This window comes from Neodiprion virginianus, chromosome 6 (assembly GCF_021901495.1).
Source record: "Neodiprion virginianus isolate iyNeoVirg1 chromosome 6, iyNeoVirg1.1, whole genome shotgun sequence".
Lineage (NCBI taxonomy): Eukaryota > Metazoa > Arthropoda > Insecta > Hymenoptera > Diprionidae > Neodiprion > Neodiprion virginianus.
The window spans coordinates 29,738,662-29,762,614 of NC_060882.1; the positions used below are offsets into that span (position 1 = coordinate 29,738,662).

At 39.1% G+C, this 23,953-nt stretch overlaps 5 protein-coding genes and 2 long non-coding RNA genes across 10 annotated transcripts; 4 read left to right on the top strand and 3 right to left on the bottom strand.

Annotated features, from left to right (window-relative positions):
- Positions 1-1,299: 1,299 nt before the first annotated feature.
- Positions 1,300-3,141, bottom strand: LOC124307453 (uncharacterized). The gene is made up of 2 exons (XR_006908822.1): positions 2,955-3,141; positions 1,300-2,295 (listed from the first exon to the last, which is right to left on the bottom strand). It is a non-coding gene; the product is annotated as an uncharacterized LOC124307453 (long non-coding RNA).
- Positions 3,142-4,324: 1,183 nt separating this feature from the next.
- On the top strand, positions 4,325-4,675 carry LOC124307454 (uncharacterized). The gene is made up of 2 exons (XR_006908823.1): positions 4,325-4,364; positions 4,465-4,675. It is a non-coding gene; the product is annotated as an uncharacterized LOC124307454 (long non-coding RNA).
- Positions 4,676-7,699: 3,024 nt separating this feature from the next.
- Positions 7,700-9,154, top strand: LOC124307451 (rhomboid-related protein 4-like). Its single transcript, XM_046769105.1, has 2 exons — positions 7,700-8,058; positions 8,144-9,154. The coding sequence occupies exons 1-2, from the start codon at positions 7,936-7,938 to the stop codon at positions 8,756-8,758; spliced, it is 738 nt and encodes a 245-aa protein (XP_046625061.1). The 5' UTR covers positions 7,700-7,935; the 3' UTR covers positions 8,759-9,154.
- Positions 8,781-18,086, bottom strand: LOC124307443 (anaphase-promoting complex subunit 1). Its single transcript, XM_046769083.1, has 22 exons — positions 17,909-18,086; positions 17,450-17,593; positions 17,044-17,358; positions 16,892-16,962; positions 16,716-16,828; positions 16,143-16,412; positions 15,637-16,051; positions 15,177-15,366; positions 14,660-15,071; positions 13,580-14,575; positions 13,251-13,501; positions 12,903-13,161; positions 12,290-12,793; positions 12,003-12,207; positions 11,626-11,946; positions 11,299-11,527; positions 11,008-11,213; positions 10,548-10,887; positions 9,845-10,466; positions 9,631-9,759; positions 9,449-9,546; positions 8,781-9,255 (listed from the first exon to the last, which is right to left on the bottom strand). The coding sequence occupies exons 1-21, from the start codon at positions 17,930-17,932 to the stop codon at positions 9,449-9,451; spliced, it is 6,114 nt and encodes a 2,037-aa protein (XP_046625039.1). The 5' UTR covers positions 17,933-18,086; the 3' UTR covers positions 8,781-9,255.
- A 107-nt stretch (positions 18,087-18,193) lies between these two features.
- LOC124307452 (protein PBDC1) lies at positions 18,194-19,470 on the top strand. 2 transcript variants are annotated; one of them, XM_046769106.1, is made up of 4 exons: positions 18,194-18,366; positions 18,602-18,667; positions 18,784-18,843; positions 18,921-19,470. In XM_046769106.1, the coding sequence occupies exons 1-4, from the start codon at positions 18,346-18,348 to the stop codon at positions 19,272-19,274; spliced, it is 501 nt and encodes a 166-aa protein (XP_046625062.1). In that variant the 5' UTR covers positions 18,194-18,345; the 3' UTR covers positions 19,275-19,470. The 2 variants fall into 2 exon arrangements, with proteins under 2 accessions (XP_046625062.1, XP_046625063.1); XM_046769107.1 differs by having other exon boundaries at positions 18,355-18,366; positions 18,784-18,847.
- Positions 19,471-19,560: 90 nt separating this feature from the next.
- LOC124307448 (probable ATP-dependent RNA helicase DDX56) lies at positions 19,561-21,903 on the bottom strand. Of its 2 annotated transcripts, XM_046769098.1 has the most exons (6): positions 21,747-21,903; positions 21,053-21,496; positions 20,692-20,951; positions 20,426-20,618; positions 20,043-20,347; positions 19,561-19,931 (listed from the first exon to the last, which is right to left on the bottom strand). In XM_046769098.1, exons 1-6 carry the CDS (start codon positions 21,846-21,848, stop codon positions 19,568-19,570), a joined length of 1,668 nt encoding a protein of 555 aa, XP_046625054.1. In that variant the 5' UTR covers positions 21,849-21,903; the 3' UTR covers positions 19,561-19,567. The 2 variants fall into 2 exon arrangements, with proteins under 2 accessions (XP_046625054.1, XP_046625053.1); XM_046769097.1 differs by having other exon boundaries at positions 20,043-20,618.
- Positions 21,904-21,952: 49 nt separating this feature from the next.
- Positions 21,953-23,881, top strand: LOC124307450 (phospholipid phosphatase 5). Of its 2 annotated transcripts, XM_046769103.1 has the most exons (6): positions 21,992-22,151; positions 22,573-22,678; positions 22,769-22,916; positions 22,989-23,117; positions 23,239-23,409; positions 23,493-23,881. In XM_046769103.1, exons 1-6 carry the CDS (start codon positions 22,069-22,071, stop codon positions 23,660-23,662), a joined length of 807 nt encoding a protein of 268 aa, XP_046625059.1. In that variant the 5' UTR covers positions 21,992-22,068; the 3' UTR covers positions 23,663-23,881. The 2 variants fall into 2 exon arrangements, with proteins under 2 accessions (XP_046625060.1, XP_046625059.1); XM_046769104.1 differs by lacking the exon at positions 22,573-22,678 and having other exon boundaries at positions 21,953-22,151; positions 22,769-22,912.
- Positions 23,882-23,953: the final 72 nt, after the last annotated feature.

Consider the following 23,953-nt stretch of genomic DNA (forward strand, 5'->3'; position numbering starts at 1 on the left):
AAGAAGTCGAATGAAGAAGTTTACCTTGCATATCGCGAATTGTGATAATCACATCACAGAAATGCTTCGTATGACCTTCTTTTCGTCGGCTGACGGATCGTCTCGTTTACGGAGTCAGCTCGATACTGATCTTGCGCCTGGACTACCTGAGCGAATCGGAACAAAAAAAAATTTCAGCAAAGATCAGACCCATATCCATTTAAAAATGCATATTGTTGCAGCGATAAAACTGCAGCCAGCAAAAAAAAAAACTCAAAATATCTCCCAGTCAATGCATCTAATGCATTTATGAAATTCTTCTTCGGTACAGCGAATTTTGAAAATCATTCAAAAAACGCAAAGCACGCAGAAACGTATAGATAGAATTTTGACGTTCAAGGGTGATGACCTAAGGAGCTAGTCGTTCCGGCACCCATAGGGGTCCTCGATTGTTTTTCCTGTAGGTATAGGCATGTACAATTGTTTATAAAACGTAGCTATAGACAGGGAAGGGAGCACCTCGCGCAACGAGGGGATCAGGGGGGTTCTCGTCCCCCGTGCAGCCCGGCTTTGACCCGGGTTCGAAAATAGGGAGGATCGCAGATTACGGCCTAGGGTGCAACAACCTCTGGGCGTCGTCTCCCCATGCCCTTCTCGGTGTATGGTATATCCGGCGGAACCACCCTCCCGAGCCAGAGTCGACGTTTCTTTTGACTTTTCTTTGGAGCGGTGGTTCCCCCCAGCTCCGAGCAGCTTTCTTTTCGACGCTGCAGATGCACCGTCCGCACGTGTCTGTGCCTAGATTCACGTTACTCCGCCTAATCCGCCCTCGCTGACGTCACGGGGCACAAGCCGCCTCCGAAGACAACCCCTGTAAGCCGATGGATATGATTCATGATGAGAAGAATAAGTTCGGTCGATGATCCTTCTTGCACAGGTACGTAATACATGTGCAAGTTATACGTTGAAGAACAGTATTTAATTTAGGAGTAAGAAAAAAATTACGTCAAGAATAAATATTCCTTCACTTTTTACCTACTCGTATGTAAAAATGTACAGTAATTCTGTCCTTGTTTTAATTTTATAATTGTTGAATTGCTTTTCATTTTTTTGCTACTCCTTGGATGTACGAAGCTGCGACGCGATTCGTCGTATGATTCGTACAATCGCATGCAAATTTTGTTTTTGTTCAGACTAAGGTGTAATCAACAGATTTTCGATAATAATAATTGTGTAAAAAAAAAAAGAAATTTATTATATTCATATGCAGTCACTATTAATGTGTTGATAGGATTATTATAGATTGTGAATAATGGTGTATAAGCTTTTATATTTGTTTTATTGTCACCCACAGTGCACGCGCTCGCGTGTTACTGTCTCTTGGAATAGTTATTTAATACGCACAAGCAGCGGAGAGGAAACCAGTTCCGCAAACTGGAATAAACGCTGCAGCTTGCAGGTATTTGCATTCTCGATTCCCAAGGGTTTCCGATTTCTCCGAAATCTTCATAAGTGGGAATCGAGGACTCTGAACATTTAACGAAAGTGTGAAACGAAAATTTAGCTTATCGAAACGAAGTTGACGAACATTTTCAAGACATAAGCCACAGCTAAGAGTGACGGCTAAAAATAATACAAAAATGTTCCTTTCATTTTTTTCCAAAAAATATCAGGCATAATATTATAAATGACAATTGTAATAATTTATTTACTTTCGTTTTCTTTTTGTTTTTCCACTATTCGCAAGAGACAATATCACATTACCTTCATACGGTAATTTGTTAGTCCATATGTATAAAGAATGTCTTAAATTAATGTAATAAAAAGATACATGTACAGGTGTTTAAAATCTGCCCAAGAGTACGACGTAGGCTGAATTGTATATATAATCCTTCATCGTGTAACTCGGATATGTCAATCGATGCTTCCACGCGTCAATTATAGGTTTACGACGATACAAGTGTCATATTGTTAACGTATTGGATTATTAAACGTAGGTATGTTGAAAAGTAACTCATATTATATACGGATTTTATGATGCTGGGTTAGTAAGTACGAGCGTAAAATTCCACTCTTGCGATCGCGTCCGTCACTGTACCGTTTTACGTACTAATACTGACGTTAATTTACTCAGTATTACGGCGGCGAACACGAGCTCCATCGCTGTATGCGATTCGTTCCGATTAGCAGCAGTGCATGTTGACGAAATTTTGTTTATCCTTATAAATCGAACCCCAAGCGCCGTACTTTTCGTTAGCTGCCGGTTTTTTCGGCAGCTCCTGCGAAGACTGCTGCCGCACTTGCTCCTGGCCTTTCCTGTTGCGTTCGAAAAAAGAATAAAAAATCCTCAAAATATCCGGACGAAATGTTTCTGGTTACATCGCATCTAACATTTGGCTCAATCAGTTACAAAATCTATTACATTCAAGCCACTGCAGTGGCTAGGCAATACGGCGCCCAAAAGCGTAAACAGCTGATCCAGTTGGATAAATTATCCCCGAATATCACGGTATGTAAGACTTGGCACAAATTTTTCAGTGCTTATTACATCACGTTGAGTTATTACAGATTTTCAAAAACGACGTCTTCAAATGTCAATTATCCAGTACAGATCTTGAATAATCAACCGTCGTGTCACTTTCACGTAATGCAAAAGAATAGATTCTTCTTTTACATTCAGCTACAGCTGTATTAATCCTCACAGTATCGGAGTCTCCGATAATCCGGTAAAATCCAGCTCGTATCCCGTTTGTATGTACGATCGTGAGAAATGTAAGATTCAAGAAGTACGCGTGTATCCGTAGAGCCTACCATCGACGCGATTCCGGATTGATCGAGAATCGAGTGGGAAGGTGAAAAACCTGATGCTCAAATCGTAAACGGAAGTCTCGGTGTTTTTATACTGATCAAGGTATTCGAAAATCGTGGAGATTGTTTATTTATTCATTTATTTATTTATTTATTTATTTATTTACCTCACTTCCTGGTAAGGCCCCTTCACGATGGAGCTGTCAAAGTTCTTGTAGACCATTTTACCTCGTTGTTTTTACCTCGACCCCGATTACACCGATGTGATTAATTCAAGCTGTTGCGAGCGTTGCTGTGGTTGACAATTTTGCGGAAGCTCCGATGTACTATGCTTCTCGGTCGCGGAGTTCACTTCTGCGTGAAATTGTAATGCATCGAATTAGAAGCGATAAAAATGGATTTGAAGAAAAAAAAAACAAAAAAAAAAAACTCGCAGATCGTAGCTTCTCAAGGTATTTAAAAATCGTTTCGCTGATTCAGCTGGATACACAGAACGCTTTCAAAATCCTCCGAATCTACGGGCTATAGAACAAATTTGGAAATCATTCAGTCATCGTTTCCCCAGAGTGAGAAAGAAAAAATACGTTAAAAATCACCCAGACGTGAAATCTGAGGACGTCTAACTATTTCGGCAGCAAGTCTCTGTCAAATTCTATCCAATAGCGAGAACATCGCCAGAGATTTCCCTAACGAACCCGTGTATATATATATATATATATATATATATGTATATATACCTATCTTCGAAGCACGAGGACCAGATACTACCGTCGGTTTTTCTACTCTGAAATTTTTTACAGAAAAACACGCCGGAAGACCGGTTGGAGGGGCCGCGGAAAATCTCTAGAAACTATGTTTAGAAACGAAGTTTGACCCCAATTAGTTCACTTGGTGAACCGCATTTGTGCTCAAACCAAAAGACAATTTTTCGTTTGCAATCGTATAATCGTACTGACCTAAATTCTCTTTCGTTTGAAATTGTTCAACGCACTCGAAATCGCGAAAATTTATGCATTCGGATTGAGAACCTCTGCTCTGGACTGTAATCCTGCAGACCAGTAGAGCGGTTGCAGGAGTGCCGATCCGCTCAAGATTCCACTCTCTGGTTATAAACCGTCATTTTGATGCTGAGAATACGGTTTTTGTATCGTGAAAATAAGGACCTGCGGGGTTACGGCGAAACTCACCCTACGGCACGTGGTGTAAATGTACTAGAACGAGTAGTTCTAGGCAGTTCCCAGCATTACCCCTTCGGCTGCCTTTTTTAGTCTGAAGGTTCTTGCCTAACCTGTTATAACAAAGGAGATAAGCATACGTTAAATTCCATTGAAAACAATTTACGCAAACCAGCTTCGGACGGGGTGCAAGAATTCAAATTTGCCCCGCGTTCTTAACGCTCTACACGATTTCTTGGTAAACGAGTGGCGTCATCGAAAACAGTTATTGTAATTTAAATATGCAATCAACAGGCTTGAAGGTAGAAAACTGGTTCCAGCTATCATTTCTGCTCGGTCCACACGGCACGTCACGCTTTTTTGCATGCCTTGTTCGATTTCCGCAGTTAATAGTGATTTTTGGTTCGTTATCTAGTCACCTGTTTACCATCCATTTTCTATTCTTCTCTGATTTTTTTCATTTAAAAAAAATTTATTTTTTCTTTTGATTATTTCAATCTAGTGGGATTAAAGACCGTGTTACCCGCTTACCTTACGCTGGGTAGGAATGTTGGTGAGTTGCCTTGGCAATCTAGGACTTTGCACCTCATGGACACATGTGGCTAGGATAACCTCGGGGAATTAACACACACTCCAATTAAATGATGATATCAGTATCGTCGATAGACCAAAGAGATCTACAGACCGTTGAAAATGTTTTCGAAGAGAGCTGCTGAATTTCGAACCGAACTGCTGAGTGAATCGCAAAGTTGCGACTACACCTGGCACCGCTGTTCCCTCGGCTTTTACCCAAGCCGTCCCCACCGACTTCGGTCCGGTCTTTGCGACCTACACCACCTTCCAAGACGGCCGATCCCCGGTAAGAGGAATTCCTAGAGAGGTCACCGCGATTGATACAGACCAAAATGTTGGCCGATGGGTCCCGTTGTGTCCTTCGACCGCTGGCAGATTGTGAAATAAAAATATACAGGGTTCGATATCGAAAATAGCGTCTTTTCCCTTAGGATACAAGGAGCCTTGAGGTGGTGGACAAAATGACGATCATAAACAAAGAACATATTTGTGCTAAACTCTGCTGGACGCTGCAATATTAAAAAGATTGCTTTCATAATTTATGATACGAGTCTTGAGATCTGGAAGACAAATTTATGAAAAATAACACTGGGGACAAATTTTATATGATGTACTGCTTGGCAAGATATGGATTATAAATTTTAAAGGTCAACCCGAGTTCCTGATTGGTCACAAATTTTACGTGTGAATGATGCCAGGTATCGTGTATACCGAACGCGGAAGAAATATTTATGTATATACGTAGAAAATTTATTTGAAACCTTCACTTTCCGATCACTGATTTTTATTTCTCATACATACATCAACCGTTCATTTCTTTTTTTTAACGACGCGCAGAACCGACTGATAACATTTTTCTAATTTATCTTCAACTGAAACTAGTGATACTATCCCATTACGTCATATTGCAGTCATAGACTGGTGACAGGAAAAATTGTAATTCTTTTATTCTCCCGACTCCGTTCGAGTTTGCAAGCCGAGGATTGACTCCTAATACGAGCTTCTCTAACAACAAATAATTGACACGCCTTGTAGAGCTAGATTCGAATTTCCCATTAATTAACTGAACATACGTTGAAGTAGATATTCACATATCTACTTATTTACAAACTAATCAAGAGGGTAGAGTGTGAACGGAATTGCCAATTTTCATTTCCGTAAAACCAGCTCAAACGCAGTTGGTACAGAAGTGAACAGAGAACAAGGTTTTTCAGTACATACCGTTACCGTATTACTAGTTTTAGTTTTTTTCCATTAGAAAGTGCCAGGTGTGAATATTAGCTCTTTTAAATTTCGACTGAACATGGAATCTTCCACTGTGACGTATTAATTACTATCATACGGTAGCATCACCGACGCACAGCATAATAAGATACTATAATTAAATATCAGTAGCAAAATCAGTCCTCGAATATTTCTGTCCTAAATGTTACGAGGAATCGTGAAACGAAAAGGAGTATCGTTATACTTGCGAATTGAATGGAGAATTAAATCTAAAAAAATTTGAAACGTTTACAACATTCGTGTTTCTTCTTTCGCAACCGGAATGTACAGTCGTGGGTATATCTACAACAGGTGAATAAAAAACCAGAATCTTTATGGAAAGCTTTTGCAGCCTGACCCGAATCACGTAAGCGGAACCAAAATGTCTGCGAGTTGTTTATTCACGGCCATGTACCTTGCACGCCGAATCTGAAGTTTTCTCTACTACATAGTATAAATCCACCGGTAAGACACGAGGTGTTCACGTGCCAATCTCCTTCCTGCGCTACGAGTTTCCCAAGGAATTCATAGATGCTACCTTCCGATGCGTAATTTAATACGTATATCGCGATATATCGGGAACTTTACATAGACCGATAAAAAACAAAAAAGGCTACTCGCCAACCGAATAGAAATCAATTACAGTAACTAGAAAAAACATAATTAAAATTGAATACAGAAGAATGCTATCATGTTGGAAACGCACGTGAGTGCATTACACGTTCTGGAATCGTGTCTCTATTATAGAGTTGAGGTAAACTAGAATCTGATGCAACAACTGCGATCGTGTCATCAGAAGCACTAAAGACCTTCTTCGTCTCATCTTCGCGGTTCTGCCTACCGATACAGATGTGATTTCACCGCGGCTTTGTGGAAGAAAGACGTAAGTAAGAGCAGCGTCAAGAAAAGCAAAAATGAAAAGAATACAACGTTTTCCAGTTCCAGAAAAAATTAAATTCTTTGAAGAGAATTCTAATGAAGGTAAGAAATTCTTTCTGCTAACCGTTACATCACATGACGTAACTTCGATCAAACAATTACACCTCTTGGGTTTCCAACTTCAACCACCACCGGATTAAATTCCAATTTTAGTTGTCAAGTTTTTGCGAACCTGTTCCGTTACTTCTACAAATTGAATATTTTTATAGTCTCGGTGGCATTTTTTACGTATTGTTCCAACTTTTCGTCAAGGTTTAGGAGATTGTTTACGATATTCATCGATCTCGCGTACATTTTTTCCATAAATATAATTTTATGTATGTTCATAAAGCTCGCATTCGAAAATAAAATTAAATATATTTCAAATTGATTGACGCTAACATTGCGTATATTCAGCGCGTTAATTAAATTCAAACAAATTTCTCTGTGCGTAGATATGTGACATGAATCTCTATTGCAACAAGCAAAAAGTATTTTTTGGTACTAATTTCCACTCATCATACGCAGTTTTGTGTTGAAGTAGACTAAAATGAATAAATCGATCGTTGCAATTTTCATGCAAGCACATTTCCATTTGGAAGGGAATCGAGAATAATTGACCGGAACAAAATTAATTGAATGCAAGTTGTTTCGTTGCGGGATTTCAGAAATTTTAAATCTTCAATTTGGTTCACAATCATCGTTTCAGTTTGATGAGACGAGATGAGATGAGATCGAGCTTGGCATTTTTGTTTTCAAGTGATCCAAGTCAATTGTAATTAAAGTTTCACATTGGATCATCTTTTTACACATTCCAGATGTGTCGATAATAATATATGCAAAACATCAGGATAAGAGTAATGAAAAATTACGAAAATTCATACACGACGGCGTGTTGCGGCAAATCTAGTTCCCGATAACCACACTTGGTACCGCCACTTCCCATGCCAATGAATGGGGTCCACGTGGTGGAGGAATCATGAAGAATATTCACGAAAAGCAGACGACACATAAAGGGCCTCTGAATCAGCTGATAGTATGGCAATAAGAAGTCGGCGATGAAAACGTCAGGAACGTCAAATTATTCAGTGTTCGACACGTACCCAAATCGCGCGTTCGGTCTGATAAACAAGTCCTAGTTCCATCGCCCCATCGGTATCTGGAAGTAAACAAACAAAGAAAGTTTCAAGGAAACCACGTACGGATAATTAAATATATAATGCGTCCAGTCCAGAGGCAGCGACAAGGCCTACAGTACGGCATAGTTTTACTTTGCATGCAGGCCATAAATTTTGGTATCGACAAGATACCACCAGCCACTTTAGCCGGCGTAATAGGACAGGTAAAACTTTGTACAATGATTTTAACCACTTCGTATAATTTTTTATGATTTACCTGACTGAACCTCGTCACTCTGTTTCTTTCAGACACTTTTGTACATGGGAGTGATAAAAGTACCATGGAACGCTGACCAAGTGTGTATATCATGTGTGAAGATATTAAAGTATCGTAATTGGCGTGCGTTTATACTCTCAAACTTCGAGCATGGATCGGATATGCATTTGTACTACAACATGGTGTCGTTTATCCTGAAAGGATCGACTCTGGAGAACAAGTATGGAACAGGGAACTTCGTTATGCTGTTATCGTTCTTGTCAGTTGCCTGCAGCTCCATGTACGTTGCTTTGGGTTACTGCCTGACTCAGGTGACCGGAGACTACGGCTATTACACGTCTTGTGCCATCGGATTCTCCGCTGTTTTGTTCGCGCTTAAGGTAATCTGCATATGCGAGGAACAGGACAGACTGCGCGACGTTGGAGGCTTCAGAGTCCCGAGCAAATTTGCTGTCTGGGCTGAACTGATTTTGATACACCTGTTGGTGCCAAACGCTTCGTTTGTCGGTCACCTTGGAGGAATACTGGCTGGTTGTTTGTACTGTTACACAAGTGTTGGCGCACTCGTTGATAGAATGATATGCGGAATTACTGGTCATCCTATTGTACATGAGGAAGAGTTTTACAGAAGGCGAAGTTATTTTTAAACACACCTTTTTTTCTTTCCCAATAACTAAGTTATTGTTTGGAAATTCACACACATGGACTTGATCTTCGACATTCTTTTACCCATGCTTGTCATCTCCATTCTTTAACAAAAGTATCTAAAGGCTGAATGTAATTTTAGTTTTAAAAAAGAAAACAGAACAGGAGAACTCCCCTAGTTTGTTCGGTTGTGAAAGAGAATACTTTTTTACATTACTATACATTTCAACGTGCATTGTATTATAAGTAGTCAACGACGAAACTTGTATAGTAATGTAAGATCCTTGTGCAAAGTTAAATTATATTTATATTTATATTTATATTTCGTACTTTACCTACTTCCATGTAGATTGCTGTATTTTACTACTTAATTAATAAACAGAGAACTCTGACAATAATTCACCCTCCGCTGATACTGATTTAAAACGCATTTTGTCGAGAGAAGATATGTGTACCAGAAATTATTCAGAAAATGCTCAAAGATACAGAGACAGACATCCTGCAAGATAAAAAATCATCATTCGTTCAAGTTAAAAATTATTTCGAATGTATGTACAATAAAATCAATGATTTTCACGTTATTTTCTTTTATTTATGTAATAAAAATAAATACAATACATAGTCCGGGAGCTATGTATCGCCTAATAGTATAGAACGACTGAAGATGTGTTTACGAAATTATAATCAAATACCTATGCTATCCTTAGCAGATTGTGTAACTTGTGCAATGTACTGGCTGGTAATTGGGTATTTGATGGATCTAGAAGTAAATCAAACATTGAAACATCACCTAGAATCAAAATTACCAATATTGTCAACAAAAATACCCAGCAGAACATACGCAGAATTTAAATAGTAGAATGCCAATAATTACCGGCAGATCGATTATTTATTCGATAAGGCAGGTCGTAAAATGTTAAATACGCGGTAAGCCTCGCTAGCATTTCGGAGTTTGCTTCGACAATTCCGTTAGTTAAATATTCCTTCAACAGCGGCTTTAAATCTGTAGGAAGGAAAAGGATATTTTGATCAAAACTGAGATTCAACACTAACATAAATGGAATTGTGATACATGTATAAATATTTACCAGGTTCCCAACTATCCATAATTAGGGCCGTCTTCTGTTTAATTGCCAAAGCACTTTCAGAGCTTAGCAACAAGTTTCTTCCTTCATTTTTCGATCTCTCTAATACTTGAATGGCAATCAGTTTTATTTGCCAAACCAAATAGCTATTGGGTTGTCTCCCAATGACGTCTAAACTTTTAAGCAAATTTACCCAAAGCGGCAGCAGACTTATTTTATCTTTGACCACGCATTCATACGCAACTATTGCAAAAGTTTGGAGTAAATGCCGCTCGGAGATGTTAAATTCAGAATTTTTATGCTCATTTGGTAACCTTTCCGAAAGATTTTTCGAAGTGTGAGACGATTCTGTGACTTCCATTTTTTCATCCAAATCCTCCGAATAACCGGACAGTCTTCCCGAGGTCTGCGCTAAAGAACTGGAATTTGTTTTGCTAGAGTTTCTACCAGTTTCAGAATGTCTCGAAATTCTTTTTGTCTTATGCTTAGTCAGTCCTTGCAAAAAATTTTTCACTATATTCAGTACAGTCTTATCGTTTGTAAATGACGTTATGTTCTCCGGTTTTGCAGCCCAAGCGATAACATTTTCAGTCGTCAATGTTTTTGCTACTAGGCTTCTAAATCCCTGGAAAATATTAATTTTTTTTTAACCATACCACTCAACGCTTGAATTTAAAATCAGATTGGTAATACAGATTTTGCGTACATGTGGATCTTCCTGGTAAGACAGACATCCGGCTCTCTGCTTAACGTCAACGAAGTCACACCTCTCCAACATATTCATTAAACGCTCCCAATTCTGTCCTTTTTCGAACACCACATTCCAATATCTATCATCCCTCAGCTCTACTCTTTTCAGACTATTCAATTCTGGTAACAAACACGGAGCCCTTAGCATAACCTCTTGACCACTGGCCAGATTGTCCGATTGAAAAGTTAAATGTACAGTCGCATAACATAAACGACCCGTGTCTATGTCTCTCGGTAGAAGCAGACGTGGTTCAGCGGCCAATACATACAAATGGCGCAATGCTTGCAAATGATACCTATTAGTTTAAGGAAGATACATTTTCACCATTATTGAAATTTTCTTCAAATGTTTTTTACTTGTGAAATTAAATATCTGCAAATATTAATGCCAACATGACAAATCGTAGACGTTTTACCTGTTGTCATTGCTGTGCGTCGGAAACTTTGGAAAAAGAGCGATGAGAAGCGCAGCAATGGCACTTGGGCTGTTAGAGAGAGTGTATCTGCCACCACCTAAGAACAACAGTCCAAGAGCCATGTGGGTTGCTAAATGCGAGCCGTACGTGACGACACTGCTTGCAGGACCAACCCGAGTTCTTATATATCGACATATCCTGAGAATCTTGGGAAATCAATGACAGATATAAATTTGTTTACTACAATGCTACCCCGAGTTTCTATGCCACAGATAAGACATTGAGAATTACCTGGAGGTCTCCTGTACCAGCCATCACAGTCGCAGCAGCTAACAATATGACATTTAAACAAGTTTCAATTGTTGATTTCCCAGCTAGTTCGGCAATTGATTTATGCGAAAGCGCTGTAAATATTTGTGCGTAATTATACAGCGTCTTGAAAGCATTCCTGTTCGCTGATCCTGCATATTTCAAACCTAATGCCAAACAGGCGCCTGCGATAATGTTGCAGTACGCTTGGCTAAATTTAAAACACAAATATGTAAACTGTAAGTTGAATTTCCCATTGTCAGAATTTCATTTCATCACATGATGATAATTCGGAATTTGTTAGCTTACTTCATGGTCTCCAAATCCACGGTTTGCATGATTTCTGGTGTTGGTTTCTGCAACCTGTACTGATAAACGATCTCTGGTACATGACTAGATACCCAAGAGGTGGTTGGCTGAATTTCATCCCATAGAATAAGCGACTTGGCGAGTATTCTCAGCAGAAGTAGATCCGGTCTAACAAAATCCAAGAGAAACTGCGTCTCTGGAGCTTGCATCCATCGTGCAACAGCCCGATTTCCCGTGTTGAAATACATCAAGCCCAGCGCCACCGTTGCACCCTGACTAGTAACATCTATGTTGATAGAATCCCCCTCCCGGATCTGATAACTGAATAAATATTCATTATCAAATAGGTTTTTCATCCACATTCGATGCAAAATTACCTGGGCGATTTGTATTTGTCCTTCTGCGCACCAGTCAGAGGCCTCACATTTCCTCCGAGCATGTAGTAGTGTAGAGTGTCAGGAATACTGGACAAATCCGACCCCCCTCCGCATCCTAAGACAACTAAACCCAAGGCCAACCCTGCAGCTAATGAATAAGACTCGCGATCAACGCAATTTTTCATCTCTGGACCGGGAGGTCTTCCTGAAATCAAAATCGAGTTTCCAACTCAAGTAACTGAACACAGATACGAAGCTAGATAAAGAAACAAAAATGTGATAATCACCAATCTCTGATAACAGTGCATGAGAAATATGTTTGTGAGCTGTTCCCTGATACACAAGACCAACGCCCATTAGTGCGGCGACTTGAATATTCTGTTGCACGTTAAGTTCGATGCTAGTAGGTGGTAGCAAAGTTTCAACGTGTAAAGATAGAAGCTTTGTCATGGAAACGTCCATGGTGGCTCTGTGGGATGCAGATAAGCCAAGTAAAAGGCCTACGCTGGTTGTTTCGTGGCACTCAACTAAATATTCGTACATATTGAAGGGAGCCAGATTTTTAAGATGACCGTTCAGCCCTAGCGCCATAAGGAAACCAGCATGCTCAATACCAAATTCACTTTGCTGTGGTTTATTGTAAACTATCCAAGTGGAGTCAATGTTTGACGCATTGGGGTGAATCCGGAGTCCCGCTGCAACTCCGTTGTGAAAAAGTGGCCACAAATTCATATTCGGCGGTACGTCTATATGCGCTAGCTCAATTGATGTACCACGTGGAGGAGCCTTACCTAATCAGTATGTAGTTTAACGTATAGTTAGTTAAACAGATGTCATACATAAGTATTTTCTGGTACCTTATATTAAGATCAGTATTACATCACAAAAACTAATATTCACCTGTAAGACAGAGACGAGGCACCGGAAGCTGTTCGGTAATGATCGGTGTTGAGGTTCTCAGCGTAAACATGCCTCTGGCAACAGGAAGCGCCATAGTTCTGGTACACAAAGCATGTAAATGCCTTTCCTGTTCTTCGATAAAATCATGATCACTTACATCTGGGCGCTGAGCAATTGCGATTCTTACTGGCTTTGAAGAATTCAACAGCCTTCTCACCTCAGCAACCCTGTGATCTTTGCTGAACCTCAGTTTAAGAACCTGCAACAATTTAGAAACACGTTCAAGTCAACTCTAAATAAAGTAAACCGGTGTGATCTTCAGGCTGCCAATTCTATGAATTAGCTTACAGTGTCGTCAAACTCCATCCCGTCATCCTGCTCCGGATCTTTAACTATACAACTTTTACCCGTATTCATGTGACAGTCAACATTCAAAGGCAACGAATGTCGTTCCAATGCCGCCAAATCTTGACGATCAATCAATGCGTACACGGACGTTGGCCAGTCAGACGGTGGTCTTGCCCTACATTGGTGCATAGCTTCATTCAAAAGTAATGAAACTCCGGGTGGAAGGATTTCAAGATCTTTACAGCTCATGCCTACAATGTAAAAATGCAAATATTTCACAAGCTGAAATGATTAATAAAATGTAAAAAGTCACTGCATATCCTACTAACCCATTTCATGATACAGCAGAACCGCCTTCTCTGGCCCAAGATAATTGGAGCTTCGTGGTGTTTCTTTCTCTTGCCTACTAGCAAGATCTTGAGGGTCAATACGACTTCCAGCTGGTACAACTAGTTTGGTAAACTGTTCAAGTTGTAAACCAGAATTTTCTTTCCCGTATGTTATTAACGCTGTCAATTGAATTATATTCTTCGTGCGTACATTAACTTGACTCAAGTAAGGAAAAGGATCTATATCTCTTCTGATTAATAACTGACTCAAGGTTTTGAATATATTTGGTGGATTCATCGGCATGTAGTTAGGAGGAGTGATCTTCTGAAGATCTGACATACCGATTTGAGATTTACTATTATTCAGCAGACAAATGTTCGGAAAATCAATGAAATAATGGTGTGAGAACGCGCTGAAATTGAGGTCAGTACTCAACTGGTGTAAAAAACGAACCAGCAGAGGCAGACTATCTGACATAGTCAAATTTAATTTGAGATCTTCATAGACTAAGTGAAGAGAAAATAGGACCAATGGGAGGTAAGGAAAAAGAATAGCTTGCGAATTGATTTTTGCTGGGATGTTTGAAGCAGTATTTCTACACCTTTGGTCATCCATCGATTTTGAGATAACTCTCATTTTGGCAAGACCAAGGGTATCAAAGACGAATTCTTGAGAATTTTTCTGCTCCGTAGACTTCATAAGGTAAAGCCAGTCGTCATTTGATCCAGAATCATTAGTTTTCTGTTTCTTTGGAAGAACGCTAGGGCTATTGTGACCCGTTGGCTGATCATTGTCGCAATCGCTTTGAACAAGCGGAACTTTGTCCACGTCGTACCCTAAAAGCGTGAGTAGGACTACCACAAACAGATTCCATTCTTGCGTCGGTCCGAAGTCTTGAGGCCCAGGCGCGTTTCGAGCGCCGTACCACTTTACCAATAATTGCATTGCCAGATCTCGTTGCAGTACGCTGCGAAGAGTTGATAAGCATGTTGTAACTGTAAAAAAATTCCGACAGCTATGTCTACAAATCCAATCCGTCTCTTCCTTCAAGAATATAGGAAAGGCAATATATTCTATACCTAGAGAAGATGTGCTGGCCTCCGGCAAAGAAATTCTGAAGAATTTTCCACTTTCGTATTCCAGAGTAACTGTGTTGCATACCGCCTCTTTGAGAGCAAGTAAACTCGCGTCTAGCGTTGAGTTTTCTAGCATAACAGGCAATCTTGAGGCCGTGCTGGTAACTGGACTGAGCAAATGTAAACCTTCGTCGAATTTAGCTAATTCATGTGACATTGGGCAATTTGGCTTGATCAATGAACTTCTGCGTGGAAATGGAGAGCTACCAAGTTTTTGGGCAAAATTTGGAAGATAGTAGTTGGAACTTGCCAGAGGAGACAAAACTCCAGCAATATGAACCTTGCCTACGCAGGTCACTCCGGAATAAAGTGCGACTCCATTGGACAAATCTACCGTCACAATCATGTGAAGTTTCTGAAAAATCATAGGTACAAAAAAAAATTATACCAAATATAAATTTGTGCTGACGTGGAGAAAAATATGGAATTGTTTTGAATTAATCATATTCATTAATCTCACCGGCAAACTGACAGCATCTTTTGCAACTATACTGGTAACCATTCCGAAAATAATTTGTTGCTGTTTGTTTGACTTCTCAAGTCGTACCAAAAACAGTTGGGATCTATTCGGTACTAAATATCCCAAATAACTTTGACCGACAAGATCCGATGTCAATAAAACCTTCGATGCAGGTCCAGATATGACATCCCTTAAATTAAAGCCGAGTAAGATATGCTTGTTACTTCTCTTAACATCATAATCACTAAGAGCATTATTTTTTTTCAGGGTGGATACATTTGCTTCTAAATTCCAAACTATGGCCAAAACAAAGTTAATACAGAAACTCACTTCTGATTGAAGGTCCAAAGGAACTGCAAGCACAGGTAAGACCTAGATGGGATATCGGGAAAAATAGGAGGATTGGTAGGAGAGCAGGGGGTTCGACACTTGATACAAGATCTTGAACACTAATACTCACTTCGAAACTCCAACATTTTCTGTCCATACGTGATCCAGGCAAAGTTCAGGATACAGAGGCCTACTAGGACTGGCCATGGGATCTTGAAGATGCAAGCTACTGCAAGGACTACTCGGACTATTCGGCGACTGCCCCAAAATCGTTGCCATCACTGTGTGATGTAATCTAGTTTGATGAGCTATAGAGCTGCTGGGGCCTCCCAATAATGGAGAGAAAGTCGTGGGAGATTCAGATCTTGAAATAGCAGCCATCGGACTCTGAGATCTTGAATGTTGCTGCTGCGAAGGCGATGCCCCGCTGACAGAGCCTGTCGTATACGATGCCGCACGAGATGCAAAAGGGCTTGTGGCTGCTACTCCGCCACCCCCCAAACTAATACCCATACCAATACCACTTGATTGCAAGTTAGGAATACCTGTTTGGGAGTAGTAGAAAAGGCACAAAACAAGACATTTTTAAGGATGAGATTGACATTTTCAATATTTCATATAAACCAATGAACTCACCAAAAATACTGACGTGAGCCTTGCTAGTAGAGCTTCTGTTGGTAGAAAGATTGCTACCGATATTAAGAGGTGAGCCAGTGGCAGAGTGATTTAAAATAATACTAGGTGTAGTGTCATTGCCACAAACGACATGACACTCGTCAGACGAAGCCTTACGGATTTTATAAACTGAATGTAGGCCAGTACGGGTATCATAGACAACAGCTAGCGATGGTTCAGAACTTGTAAACACTATTTTCTGATGCGAATCGCACATATACGAGAGACTACCTGCAAAAATTAAAATTTAATTTATAATATTAACAGTAAGTGTATACTGAAACTAGCTACGAAGTTGAAATTAGTAACGTTGACGTAACGAAACATTGGGAAAAATTACTACACTGCAATTTCAAAATGACTCTAAAGTATTTGTATTTTCGAAAAATAAGAATGGTTTGCTGTATTACGGTTTATTGTATTTGGAGACAGTTCTAAAATTGAGGAATATTACGATATTTCCCAGACTGCGTAGTTTGAATAACATTACTAACTTCGGATTAACTATCAGTTCCATATTTATTTAATATTCACCGTGCTTCAGCAGCAGAGGACAAATTTCGTCCAACGGATGCTTGAGAGAAAATGCTGTGGGTAATTGGTTTTCATTTTGCGCCGCCAGTTTGCTCGCTTCCAAAGAGGCATACCTAAGTAAATGTAACAGCATGTACTGTTGTTGACTTAATTTGCATAGCTACGAGTATAATTACCTCGACACTGTGGTAGGAGCTGGGAACTTTTCCAACAAAATTCCAAACTTCGTAGCCCAAACTGATGATACCTAAATCAATTGATGGAATCGAAATATTTTACATTTTCACATGATGAATTTTTCCAAACAGATCGAAGATTGTCTACCCACTTGGAATTGTAAGCTTGATACATAGTCTTCTCCAGTTTCAGTGAAAACCTTCAGGTTATATGAATCCAGGAGACAAATACACTCAATGGGGCTCCCGCTAGGCTCATTAAAGTCATGTTGATTAGGTTTAACATGTTCTGGTGTAGTCGAGTGAAACACACACCAGAGAGCATGCTTTATGTCACTGTCACACGAGTATGAAGTTTGAAGCGACCTCGTAGACCCGCTGCCTTTAGAGTGAACGGCAATTTTTCCTGAGCAGTACAATTCCTCTTCGCCGTAAGTTTTGTTTTGTCTAACAGACCAGAATTCTTGCTGTAATTGAATGTTTGGTTAATTGTTTCAAATAAGAGAGTATAATTTTAACTTTATTTCCCAATTCCTTCAAAAATACTCAACGGCTTACAGGCGTTTTTTCTGATATATTCACTTGACTGAGCCTCTGTAAAATGAAACTCTCTCCTGGCGCAGTTTGATTGTTGGCCAATTGCTGGGCAACGACAGAACCTGGATGCCGCAAGATCGTCTGTCGTCCTCCTGGGACATATTCCTTGAAACATGATAAGGAATTTATTTATTTGGAATTAGTTAGCAAGTACAATAAAGTATTCAGTTTAAAACGCCGTGAACGAAATCGTACGATACGGAATTTGCTACGAACAATGTAGAAAACGAAATCGTGAAATATTTGTAAAAACACAAATAATTTTTTGCATAATTTTCAAGTTGGATCGACTAAGATACAGAATGAACCTGAAACGTATTATAGCTCACATCACGTTCAAATTTTTTGCAATATACGACCGGCAAAGATAACCCAACCTAACATAACATAACCTAAAAGAAACAAACTGAGTAAACTTACCAGCGGATCGGAAGCGGCGATCATTTTCTCCCCGATTTCATCCAGATTTGCTAAGTTTGTTTATTATTTTATCGTAAACACTAGTAGCTGTCACAAAATTTATTTTTAGCACGTTATCAGTGTACGTGTTAGGGGGAAGAATAATAATAATCGGTTTACTGTAACGATGGTTTACTGTAAGAAAGGTTTTTGAACTGTCAGTTTATGTAAAGTGCCAGGTTTCGAACTCGTGCATCGCGTGATATTTTCTTTCTTAGAAAATTACAGTCACAAAATTGATGAATAAAACTCAATCAATCTTGTTTGTATGATTGCAGAAAAATTTGGAAAGAGATTTCAGTTGAATTAAACAAATTTTATCCATTCGAAGCAACGCTCCCAAACTTGACTCTCGACGTATACGATATAATTATAATAACAATAACATTCGCGCAAACATGGCACATGTGGGTGATGTGGTAAGTAAAATAATGACGCTCAGATACGTTCTATAGAATTTTATCGTCAGATCACAACCAAAATGTAGTCTGATTTTAATTTCCCTGAAAAAAATATCATTCTGCAAGCCTTTGCAACGATTTACAATACCTGAAAACCTATTGTACAAAGCATAACCTATATTTGATATTCTCACCGTTTTACGTACCCATTTCAAAGAAACACTAATCATCAATAATTTACCCTACGATACAGACAGCTGATCAATTGATAGCAGGAAGCAGCGTTCTGTCCAGGCCTGCCGAGGAGTTTGACAATGACGTAAGCCAAAAATAATTCATTCAAACTCAATTACCAGACTCTCCTAAAGTAAAGTGTCCTATGTTTCTCAGATTTTCTAAACTGACTAATTTTAATCCGTTCAAAAATTATTCCAGCCATCAGTGGAGGCAATGTGGGCAATCAAGGCGTATGAGCACGCAGAGATATACTTTAACGTTGGTAACAGAATTTTTTCATCCGAAATATCGTATGCACATTTTTCTCCAGCTTATAAACACTGTTTCATTTCCAGATATTATGTTCGGTGGATCCTAAGCTCCTAAGACTGACACCGCACGATGATTTGATCTACAAATCATTTAGAGAATCGTTTCCAGACTTTAAAGTAGACAAGATTAACGAGGATGAGCTTAAGTCGCCGGAAGGAAAAGCAAAGTGGAGGCCGTTTTGCGAACAATTCAAGGAGGTTGTAGAAGACTACAGTTTCGGCACCCTGGTAAGGGCGGATTGTGATGGAGAATATTCTGAACAAAACAGCATACTAACATCCAGAATCCAATTCTATGCTATTGAGTTGGCAAGAAACAGGGAAGGTCTGAATGACAATATCAGAGGGAAGTACAAGCCCAGAACGGCCCCTAAGTAGTAATATTCCAATACTTTCACTTCACAAAACCGAGGTTGGCTGATTTATTTTTGCAACTATGCATTTAGCAAATCTCATTATTTGCTTAATACTTGCAAAGCTACTAATTTTATGGTCCGCTAATATGTAATAAATCTTAAGAAAATATTTACAGTAAAAAAAAAAAAAAAACAGCATCGCCTAATTTTCTCCGATCGATTCCGTTTTTGTATTTCAAAATATAATAACCATATAGTATCGTTATAGTCTTATATTCTTAACAGTTCATAATTTTTTCACTCAATTCCATTGGTTTACTTTTTTCGGGGTATGCTAAGACTGATTAATGGATTCGAAGCTCTGGCTAAGTGTTTTGATTTGCTAGCACTCGACCCAGTTGCTGCAGCTTCCCTGTCAAATTTTCGTTTTCTTTTCCCTATTCCTGCTATCCTCTTCAGCGTCTGGGGCACTATGTATTCTGGAACATCTTTCAAATGGGGCTGCTGCCTCACCGTGTGCAGTGCCTTGTCTTGCCGTAGGGATTTTAGGTCTTTTGGATTTTCTTCAAAATACCCCTTCAACTTTTCACAGTTCAGTACTTCCTGCTTTATTTCTTTTAGACGAGCTTCGCGCACTGCTATTCTGGTCACCGCTTTCCAGGCATCCTTTGCTCGATACCTTGAAATTGGATTGTAACATTTTTTTATTGACGATTTTCTTGTAACCGCTCACTCGATTCAATTGTCTGGTTCTTTCGTGAATGGGAAAATTCAACTGCACAATACATACCTGAAACCTTCGACTTCGTCTAATTTGAACTGATAAGTTTTGAATATATTTTCCCTGTTATAACCTTCCTTCAACTGAGTGTCAACTTCATCGAGCAAAGATCTTTCTCGCATAGCTACAAAGCTAAGCGCTGTGCCTTGATTTTTACCTCTTGCTGTTCGTCCTGCTCTATGAATATAAGAAGTCACATCCAATGGAAAATCAAAATTTATCACATTGGACACAAACTGAAAATCGATCCCTCGTGCCACACCGGACTCATTGTCTTTTCTGCGTTTAGATTTTTTATCTTTGACCATAAGTGGCTGAAACATTGTAAAAATTGTACAGTAATTAGGAATGCCAAAATCTGTACAGCAGCCAAGATGAGAAATTAAATTCACCTCTTCTAAGGCCTTCTCATCCGATGCTATGATAATATCATAAGTCCCACTATTGAAATACGTTACTGCCCTGCATCTTGCACTAGCAGGCAACTCAGAGTTCAGAACGCACGTTGGGATTCCAAATTGCTCCAAAAATAACTTCAGCTTGTAACACCGATCCACTGTATTTACAAATATGATTGTTTTTCCCCTGAATAGAAAATGCAATATCATTGTACTATGTTATAAAAAGTTTTCCAAATGAGTCTCAGATAAAATGTTACCTGACTAAATGCAGTTTAAGCAAAGCATACAATATAGCTGCTTTATCATTCTCTTCAGCAGCCAGAGTATAATGTGCCAACTGTGAGGGTGGTGCTAAGGGTGGCTCCTCTAATTTCAATATTGCTGGATTATGTAGAACTAATGCTTTCAACGACAGTACATCTTCGGAGAGTGTGGCCGAAGCTAGAACAGCTTGGTAGACGGTAGGCAAGTAAGCTAGTACAGATTTAACATCGTCTTCATATCCAAATGAAAATACCTTGCAAAACCAATACATCTCATTATTAATTCTGATCCAAAGTAGCCTCGATTAACCTCTAATTATGAAGTGAATATGAAAAAAAGTAGTAATCCAAGTACCAAATCAGCCTCATCAATGACAAGAGTCTCCAAAGTTTTTTTGACACTGACATTATTAGCCTTAAGATGTTGTAGAAGTCTGCCAGGCGTGGCGATGACAATATCTGGTTTTTCTGCGAGTAAGGGTTTCTGTGCATTAAGTTCGAGTGGTGAGCTGATGTCAACAGACTTTACTTCCCTTGAGCACTTGTTCGTCAAATCGGACACCACTTGATGAATTTGTTTGCAAAGTTCTTTACTAGGTGCTAGTATCAACGCTTTAATTTCCTGCCTCATCTGTGTCTGTTTACCAGACAAGATCTTTTGTATTATTGGTATTGCAAAGGCCGCAGTTTTACCAGAGCCAGTTCTAGCTCGCACCAATACATCCTTTCCGTCCAATAAAAGCGGTATTGTTTTTTCCTGAATCAAAGTTGGTTCCAGCCAACCAAGTTTTGCCACTGCCTGCAGAAGCAATAATAGCGATACAATAAATTGATCGAAATTCTCTTTATCGCATGGTCAGGCATAACCTCAAAAATTGTCAGACTTATGAGGCAAATAAGCGTAGATTTTCAATTAACAGGATACTTTGATACGAGTTACTTATGGGTCGACACCATTCAAGAAATTCAAACTAAATGAACCATGCTTTGGTGAGGAGATAGCCTGCATAAAACACGAAGGTTGTTTCGCCTTGAAGGTTGTTTTTTACCTTGAGTATTCGATCGTCCAATTCCATCTCGTGGAAGTTTTTAGGCTTTTCCTCTTCATCCTCCTCCTCCTCGTCTGTTGCAATTCTTTTATCCGCGCTCATTTCAGAAAATTATAAGTCACGTCGTTAAATTTGAGACTCGTACGACAGCACACGTGCACTCGCGATGTTACGGCAAAGATACAATCGGGTATTCGATTTTATTCGATGTTTAGTTTGGAATGTGTTTAGACACTTCGAGATTCGACTTCTGTCTGTTGGCAATATGGCCGCGGAACGTAGACGTTGGACTTGCGAGTAGTGTTGTTTCAAGGAAAAGAAAATGCCTCCGTTTCGCGGCCTCGAGATGTCGAGTGGCTTATTATTCGACATCCTGTTACGAGGATTTCTGGGTCTGCTGTTCATGTAAATAATCGTTTCATTCGGTTCATTCATTCGAATTTAAGTCACCACTGCAGATCGTCTGCTAACATCGATGATCGATGGTCTGCTAATTTTCACAGCTTAACAATAAGTCACATATGGCGCGAGTTTTTGACACTTCATCCAATTCGTAATCCGCATCATAAAGTTTAAAAATCACGTAATTGCACCGCTCTATTACAATATTTCCAAGCTTTCGATAATGTCCAACATTTTATGCATTTTTAAATTTCACGACGCGTTCTTCAACCAGTATAAATTCCGAGAGTAGAAAAAAAATAGCCAATTACAGGATCACCTTGTGAGTGTTTTAGAGCACGAAAAAAAAATATACAATTTCCGATACGGTATTTAATTTTAATACAAGGTAAAAACACTTGAGGAAAGAGAAAAATCCTTGCAGGGAACTAGAAAGGGCTGAACCATTCACAAGGAAAATTCACATTGATGAATTGTGGCTTTATAAAAATCCCAGGACAGATTCATACGTACCAACCACTGTACTATGGGTAGAGTAAAAATTTATTTTTAACCGAAAAAAAGCATTATGTGATTAATCTCTGGTAACAAGTTAATAAATATAAATTTTTACATTTCAGCCGTTGGTATTTGTCTTTCCAATAATTGTGATATGCCTTACATTCCTCGTAACAAGAGACAGAATAGATTTTTATCAAGCTACATTATCAGTGACATTGACTCTGGGCTTGAACGGCGTTATTACCGATGTGATAAAACTAATTGTAGGTGAGTGTACTACTTCAGAATCTAAATATAGAATTTAATAACAAAACTAATTTCACATCTTTTCCTTCGCAGGTCGACCAAGACCTGATTACTACTGGCGGTGTTTTCCTGACGGGGCAATGAACACTGAATTCGACTGTAACGGAGATCCGGCTTTGGTCAGAGATGGCAAGAAATCATTTCCCAGTGGACATTCCTCGTGTAAAATTTACGATTTGTTAATTTAGAAAACTTATAAAGAGAACTGTGAATAATATTGCGGTATTTTTAAAAATGGAAAAATGTTTTGACCGTATACCGAAATATTCTTTCGATATTTCAGTTGCGTTCGCGAGTCTCGGATTTATATCTCTCTACCTTGCCGGTAAACTCCATACATTCACACTTGCAGGAAAAGGGCAGGCTTGGAAATTATGCATTTTTTTAATACCTTTAGGCATTGCTCTAAGTATAGCGCTCAGTCGGACTTGTGATTACCACCATCATTGGCAGGGTAAGTCTGTGCCATTTCGGTAAAGATTTGACAAATACCACTGATATAACTTGAGATAATATTGATTCGTGTCACTGTTTCAGATATAACGGTCGGTTCGACTATAGGCATACTGCTGACATACCTGTGCTACAGACATTACTACCCTCCATTGGATTCGCCAGTTTGCCACAAGCCCTATAGTGCGCTAATATCGCAAATTGAGATCGACAGTATTAAAGGAAGTAAAGGAGAGCAAGTCAAGTGGATTTGAAGAATGCTTCTGTCCATTATTTCTGAAGAGTTTGTTACTAATTCGATGTGTATTTCTTTCGCAGTGATACTATATTTTCAACTATCGAAGTTTATGCATTACAACAATGCACTTAAAAGTACAACAGAAAAGAATTTTTCGCCATTCCACTGTACATAAAAATGAAGTTAACAATCATTGTTAACTGCCAAGTACTTAATATATGTGTACTAATTTAAACGATTAATTTTTTAAACACTTTCCACATCCTCTTAATGCCAGTCTTCAAACATTCTGAGATTTACTAGGAAA